General features: G+C 43.7%; 1 protein-coding gene across 1 annotated transcript; it reads right to left on the bottom strand.

Moving 5' to 3' along the window:
• Positions 1–3,570: 3,570 nt before the first annotated feature.
• lratd2a (LRAT domain containing 2a) lies at positions 3,571–5,487 on the bottom strand. The gene has a single exon (XM_006787799.3). It carries the CDS (start codon positions 5,026–5,028, stop codon positions 4,204–4,206), a length of 825 nt encoding a protein of 274 aa, XP_006787862.2. The 5' UTR covers positions 5,029–5,487; the 3' UTR covers positions 3,571–4,203.
• Positions 5,488–7,846: the final 2,359 nt, after the last annotated feature.

Below are 7,846 nucleotides of genomic sequence, written 5' to 3'. Positions count from 1 at the left end.
AAAAACCTCAGCCGACTCTAAACGAACCATCTTCAAACCTCAGTGAGGAAACAAACTAAAAGTACACATAGATAAAAACAGGGTCTCAACTGTCTCTCAGTCATTTTTGAGTTCATGTCCTGTAATATTGACCTAATCTGTCTGCAGTGCCACTCACATGGAGGCTGTTCGATCATTTTCACATGAGAGGATATTAGCTCTTTGCAGCCACGGCAGTAACAACTGCGCAGATGCACTCCTGTCTTTTTAAACGACTCCTGGCTCACTACAAAAGTGTCTAATATACTCTGGAAAGACTGAGCTCAACAAGACTCCAAGGATGGTTTACCGTGTCCTAATTTGATTAGAGTGCTGCAAAGAATGTGAAAGCAACCTCTGGCAAAATGAAACACAAAGTAGCTTTAAGAGCCCAGATATCTCTCACAGTGGTGAACCATGTGAACCAAGCTATTTTAGCATGTTAGTTCCTCTGATAGGTTTGACAGGATGTCACATTTAAGTACAAGTTAAAAACATCAGAAAGCCGTGGTTCCAGTTTTACTGTATACTTGACATGTCAACGCAACCTGCAGTCATTTTGCATTTCAGTTGAAGTAAATGAAATGTGAAGGACATGAGGTGTAGGTATTTGTTAGAAGTCCCCCAGTATTCTTAATTTTTGCGGGTGAAGTAAAAATCTATTTATGCGACGCCTTTCTTTTTAGTGCTCAGATTGCAACCTATATATAAGACACTCTGATGAATATTTGCCTTGCAGCAACATCTGAGTTTTTTCAGGAATAATGAACTGCACAAATAAATTAATATGTTCAAAACAGTTTGGAGTAATTGTTTGTTATGCACAGGCTTCAAGAGAAAACTGCACAATGAAGACTACTAAAATTCTAACTACTTACGCTTATCACTGCCATCAGTGAGGAACAATGTGCAGTCTTTCTGTCGATGTAAAGCTGTATCATCCCACTGGGGCTTTTAAAAACTCAATAACCATGTTCCATCGTGTTCTTAAGAGCTTCAGTGGAAACGGTTTACTGTCTGGAACACTGCAAAACTGAAAAGTGGGTTTATATGCAAAAACCAATGTAGCTTTTTGCATGATGGTCCTTTTGCCACCTGCTATTTGTTTGGAGTGCTAGTTAAATAGGAAAGTGGACAGATGGTCTAAAAAACACTGTAAACACTCGTTGTAGTTTGAGGAGGAGGGATTCTTCATTCTGTGAGAAGTTTTTCATCCAAACTTTCCTCCAGTTTGTTCACTGGGCCAAATCTTCACCTTACGACCTGTTGCTTCTGGCTGAATACAGTGCATGTCTCACTTCTGCAAGCAGGAACACAGGCAGGACGTTAGGGTCACCTGAACAAATATTGCTTAAGGCGCTTTTTGTTAATTATTAGTTCTGATCTACTTCTGGCTCCCTCTCCGGCTCCTGGAATCATCTCAGATTGTGGCTCTGTGTTTTTTCAGAGTTTATTAATGCAGGCATTTTACCTTCTGATAGTCTAAACCAGGAGAGAGCAGATTATCCAAGCAGCTTAGGTTACTATGGTGACACCTCTAATAAAGGTGAGCCCAGATGAAATGCAAAGCTACCTCATAACAACCGGTAAATCATGCACATTTCCACTAAAGAGCACAGATTTCAGCTTGTGCCTTTAAAACCGTGTGGTCAAATCAAAGTTGGAACTTCATGTTGTACTGAATGCCACTTTAAACCAGCAATTTGACCTATAAACAAATCAAGTAGGCAGTACATTTGTTTTCCCCTTAGACTTCTATATAGCTGGGTTTGTTTTTACAGTCAGACCATACCCATCAGTGTAAAAGATGAACATAGCATCCAGGTCTGAAAAATGAAGCCAATGCAAAAGTGCCAAAAACCTTCATCAATTTTAGTCAACAGGGATGTTTCATCAGTTTTTTTGTTTGTTTTTAAAAAAAAAAAAAAAAAAAACTTCTGTTCCTGTAGGAAAACTGTGTCCGGCTGAGCCCTCCTGCAATTGAGTCACTCATTTTGAGACATACAAAATAGAACTTTGAGTCCAATAATGGGTTGCAAGATATGTATTTTTACTGGCCAAAACACAACCTGGTCACTGGTGGTGTGACAGTGATATGGGACAAAAAGGCCTGGCTTACAGTCTCTGGTCTAATTCATCCCAAAGGTGTTCTGTGGGGTTGAGGTCAGGACTCTGTGCAGGCCAGTCAAGTTCTTCCATATCAAATTCACTCATCCATGTCTTTATGAACATTGCTTTGTGCACTGGGGTACAGTTATGCTGGAACAGGAACCCCACACCAACAGGATCCCCCCTCCACCAAACTTTACACTTGGCAGAATGCCATCAGACAAATATCGTTCTCATGGCAACTGTCAAACTCAGACTCGTCCATCAGATTGCCAGAAGGAGAAGCATGATTCATCACTCCAGAGAACACGTCTCCACCGCTCTAGAGTCCAGTAGCAATGTGCTTTATACCACTGCACTGGCTTTGCGTCACGCTTGGTAACGTAAGGCTTGGATGCAGCGGCTCAGCCATGGAAACACATTCCATGAAGCTCTCTACACACTGTTGTTGAGCTAATCTGAAAGCCACATGGATTTTGGAGGCCTGTAGTAAATGATTCTGCAGAAGGTTGGTGACCTCTGCCCACTATGCACCTTAGCATCCACTGACCCCAGTCTCGAATTTTACATTAACTACCACTTGTGGCTGAGTTGCTGTCGTTTCCAATCGCTTCGCCTTTGTTGTAATACCACTTACTGTAGTAGCAAGTGTGTAGTTAAAACAGCACTTGTTGCACAGGTGGTATCCTGTTATATTTTTGTCATGCAGCACTGATAAAAATAATCAACTTCATTTTAAACATATATTTCCACTCTGTGTGCTAGATCGCTAGATTGATGTGGCTTTAGTTTCCTGTATTTTTTGCAGCACTGTTGCATTCCCCTTTTTTTGTGATCACAGCGTCACAGCCTGAAACCGAAAGCCTAACTTAAGAAAGTTAAGAACCACAGATTTCGTCAAACCAGCTAAGGTAAAGAAAGCCTGGCTGTTTACAACTTCCTTTATCTTATACCTCTGGTGATTCTGAGAACAAGAAGAGAGGATTAGCCAGAATATGCTCATTGGTTAATGACTTGTAATTGACAAGTGATTAGCCAGTAAGTGTGCAGTTTCATACTCAGACCTGTCCCTCGCTCTTAACATCAACCTTCAGAACACAAAAGGTGTTGAGGACAAAACTCTTCTCCAATGCTTCACAGCAGGACCTCATTAACCAGTGAGGTCCTGCTGGGGTATGTGCATCCATGTTTGATTTTTAATACTGTCTATGATCCAGAGTAATCACCCCCTGCTGGACATTTTTTTAAAAATACAAGTTTCAGGCACTTCTACATGGACTTTACTTTTGAGACCCAGCATCTACATCCATCTTTTATGGACAGGCAACCAACAATTAAGAAAATGTATCATATGCAATGATGCACTGAATCCATATTGTGTTTCTCTTACTCTAATAATCAAACATAAGAGCACAGACAACAAGACTCATTTCAAAAAGAGACAACGATTCATGGTTTACTTAAACTTCGGGTACAGATAACAAAGACAAGCTCCACAACATTTTCTTCAGATGTGCTGGAGTGAGGATTACCCTTAAGGGCAGAATGAACACTGCTTGTATTCAGCGAGCAGCTCTCACACTGCTGTCTGGGTGAAATGAGATGAAGTTGAACCACACGAGTAACAAGACACACTATAAATAGAGGGAAAAAAATCTGCTCTACTTACAGAGTCATGACAGTTTAAGTCAGATGTGTAAAGCTTTTTATAAAACTATACATTCTGTGATTGGAGAGGCTTTTGGGAGGGGATGCAAATCAGGCTATTCAATTTATCTTAGATAGCTGAATTTATATTTGCTAAGGCCATATGGCAACAGAGGATGTTGAAGATTGTGGCGTTAAGGCAGTAGCATCGATGAACTAATAAAAAAAAATGATGGACCAAAAATCCACAGCTGGACTGATAATATTCAGGTAGGAATTATGACATCTGTGCTTTAACAGAAAACAAAGATATGGATGTTTGCTACAGGCTGGAGGAGAACAGTGTAACCGATTGTGTTCGGTAAAGGCTACTCAACACTTAAGTTGCAAAGCAATTAGCCTATTTTGAAGAGCACAAATAAGCGGATATCATTCAGATCCCGGCTCGCTTTTGATCTCCTCCATCCTGCTGTAATGAGCGGCCAGCTCCCGAAGCACGGCTGTCCTGCCCAGGTGATCGTTCCTCCTCTTCTCCATGATCATGTCCTCCAAACTCTGAAACTCCAGCACGTGCGGCTGTTTGCCCGTCATGAATATTTTCAACCTGTAGGGCTGCTTGCCTATGCGTATCTCCCCACCCATTTTGAACTCCCTCTTGCCGAACCTGCACCAGGCTGCAAAACACTCAGAGTTTCTCCAGCTCAGCTCCCGGTCCTTTAATCCCACCTGCTCCATCGCGTTCTGCACCACCATGTCCTGACCCAGAGCTTTGAATTTGTACAGCTCGTTAACAATCCGACACCTCCTCCCTTGACTCGCATCGGTCAGAAAGCTGTTCTTTACCTCGGCTCTGTGCAGGTGCACCACCTGGAAGTCTCCCACATACACCGCCCAGTGCGGGTACTGACCCGTAGCCACAAACTCCACCAGATCACCTGGTTTGCATTTGTTTAGCAGATTCTCTGGGGAGTAAACTTCCAGGTTCACCGACTTTGCGCTCTTCTCGTAAATGCATTCGTCTCTGTTGTAGACGGCGCATTCCACCTCTTCGCGCTGGTCGTACTGTTTCTCTTCCTGATTCGGGTCTTTATCGGAGCCGTCTACCGCGCAGCCGTCCTCCAGCTCGTCGTCGTCGTTGGAAAATATGTAAGAGACGCCGATCCGCGGACCGTCCTCGGCGTCCACGCCGTTGGGGTCCACTGTGGGAACTTCTGCGTAACTTAAATGCGACAGCCTGTCCATCTGGTTCCCCATGCCGCTGCTCACCTGGTAGCAGCTTGTGTAATGTGATCTGATGCCGAAGGCTGTTACCGGTCGCCAAACATCCCAACCATCTGCCACAAAAAGGCTAAAAAACTTCCTTCTCCCTGCCCTCAGACAGGGTTTTGTCCAAATTACGCATAAGAGTAACTCCGTTTACCGAATGCACCGATAACCACTCGGTGCCCCATCAACAAGTGGAGTTGGGAGGAAAAGACAAACTGCTTACAGATTCGGCGAGGACAAATATCCCTCAGGTGTAGCCTCACCTCCTGTTTCCCTGCGTAAAGTTACGTCCGCCCTCTGTCGCAAAAGAAACGATGAAAGCAAAATCCTCCACAGACACAACGACAGAGCGACGTGTTTGCCTACATACGTAGATATAAGCAGCTCAGGAACTGAGCAGCGTGCCACACCGGGTGACTCGGCATCAGCAGGGACTCTCTCCAGCTACACGCAGCGCCGCTTTTAAAGCGGAAGTGCGCGTAATTTTCACCACCGCATCTTTAATATCCGCTCCTGCTCTCTAATGAGTCGTTTTGTTCACTCGGATTCTCAGTTCATGCTCAGACTGACTCATTAAACTGTAAAAACAAAATACACAAACATTTTATTCTGTTAGTTGTTTGCAGTCAGATGGATCTACTTTGAGTCTGTTGGTTATTTTAATTGTAAATATAGTTTTGGAACTGAGGATATATGTATATTTGTGAGAACAAACAGACTAATTTTATGATTACTTTTTAGTGCTCTGGTAATTACTGCAGGCACACTGTCATGGTCTTAACATGTATGTAAGTGTTTGTGATGTTCTTTGATTTGTGGTGTGTATTGGAATGAAAGCAAATCAGTTAGTCAATCAAACTCGATCCTGGAATGATGAATCTATAGATAAGTGACTGATGCCTTGGTACAAATTACCACTGTCCTAGAAGGGGACAGTGGAGTGGGGTGTGGGGGCGGGGTTCTAACATCTGGAGATATTTTTACAGTTTTGACCACCTCTCTGTCCTTGAATGAGCTGAAGCTGCCAAGTACTTTGCCTGCAATCTCCTGGAGGGACCATAATATTTCCATTATGTTTGTACTGGCTCGTAGAATGCCTGGAGGTGCTCGGTTATGGACTATTTTCTCACCACTGTATCCCTCCGTCGAAGGGAATATGCTCCCCGAAATGGCACACACTGCTACTGCTGCTGCAGCAACCTCTGTGTGACAACACCTGTATGTGAAACGGCTTGAGGAACAGGACAGGTGCTGAGGGCTGCGAGCAAACTTGCAGTTTAAAGGAAACAAATGTTACATTATGAAGACGAGAGAGAGAGAGAGAGAAAAACTTTGCAGGGTGAATGACCCTGAGTGTGACCTCAGTATAGTTTCAGTGTCATTCTGTCCTTGGTGACTACAAATGCAGAGTCACCTATTACAGATTTCTGCAGTTTAAGCAGGTAGAAAGGTCTCATTTAAGGACTCAACAGATTAGCAAGGAGACCTTTGGGCAACACTCCTCCAGACTATCAGGTTAATTAAGAGACTGACCTGTCATAGAGCTGCAGAGGATCACATTAAGTTATTTCCCCGTAACCCCCGAGTAATCCAGGATGAATGTTTTTCCAGGTTAGTAAGACTGTGGCAGGGTCACAAAGTGCATCTGTAATGCTGATTTCCAGGTCACAACAGTGTCACTGACCGTTAGCACTCCAGATATGGATACAGCACTGTATGTAACTGTAATTCCACTTTTAGAGTTACACAAGCACATTTTTTCCTAGTTGAACGAATGTAATTAATCTAATCAGGCACAAGAGTTTGTAGACTTGTGACGTTTGTGGCCCCCAGATGCTCCCGATGCTCTACTGGAGTATGAGGGTGTGCATGTGTGTCATTGTTTGACCCAATACTGATGCAGCTTGATTCAAAGATCATCTCCTTCTGATTTCTCTTGAAATGACATAAAAATGACAAAGCAGCAGACTGCTGCGTGTATGAGGTTGGTGTAATTTCACCATTCACAAGCGTTTCATCCACTTCCGCTCAAGTTTGTGCTCATTGTGTGAATAAGCACAATTTTTTTCTGGGCTTTTGTGTGCGGCTGTGTGTGCGCGTGTTTTACTTTCCTCTTATTTCACTCTGATGCCCTGCAGCAGCCTCAGTCTGACACTGCATATGATAGGAGTCAAAAAATAACATGCAGAATGAATTCAGCAGATGTATTACACCTTTAGAGGATGAGGTTTTATATCAACGCAGGCTGAAGGTGTTGGGAAAGAAATAGACTGTTAGAGTGGTGACATGCAGCCTATTTGACCGCTTCTTGGTGCTTCTTATCCTCCGGTGGCGTGACCCAGTTTACGCCCCCGGTGCCCCCTGGTAACACTCTGTAATTTGTGGTGCTGGGAAATTACTGGAGCAGGGAGGCCTGGGAGACACACTCAATTAGACAGGGCTCCACCTGTCCGGTGGGGACACAGCCAGCCTCAGACTGACACCTTAATCTCCCCCCCACCCCCCACCCCAAAATTGCAGGCTTTTCATAGCTTTTTCAAAGGCTGCACAAGCAGGTATTCAACAATGCGTTTTTCAGCTCAGTGTCCGTTAAAATCTATGAGGATAGTTGAATATGTGTATACTTGAGGCAGATGGACAGAGCATCCGGACCGCTGCGTCTTGCACACCATCTGTTCCACCTGGCTTGGAAAACATCTAATGGCCTACTATGGTGTAATGTGATTGGCCACAAGTCAGAGGCTGTGGGCGGTGGAATCAGTGATTCAAAACCTTCAAAAGTGTACGAGAAATAAAATACACCACT

The sequence above is a fragment of the Neolamprologus brichardi genome, chromosome 22 (assembly GCF_056152115.1).
Source record: "Neolamprologus brichardi isolate AB-2024 chromosome 22, ASM5615211v1, whole genome shotgun sequence".
In the NCBI taxonomy this organism is placed as follows: Eukaryota; Metazoa; Chordata; class Actinopteri; order Cichliformes; family Cichlidae; genus Neolamprologus; species Neolamprologus brichardi.
The sequence above is the reverse complement of the archived record's forward strand: the minus strand, read 5'-3'. Positions and strand labels throughout refer to the sequence as shown.

Bases quoted from the DNA above. Each gene is read 5' to 3' on its own strand.
- lratd2a (XM_006787799.3), bottom strand. From the start codon at position 5,028: ATGGGGAACCAGATGGACAGGCTGTCGCATTTAAGTTACGCAGAAGTT.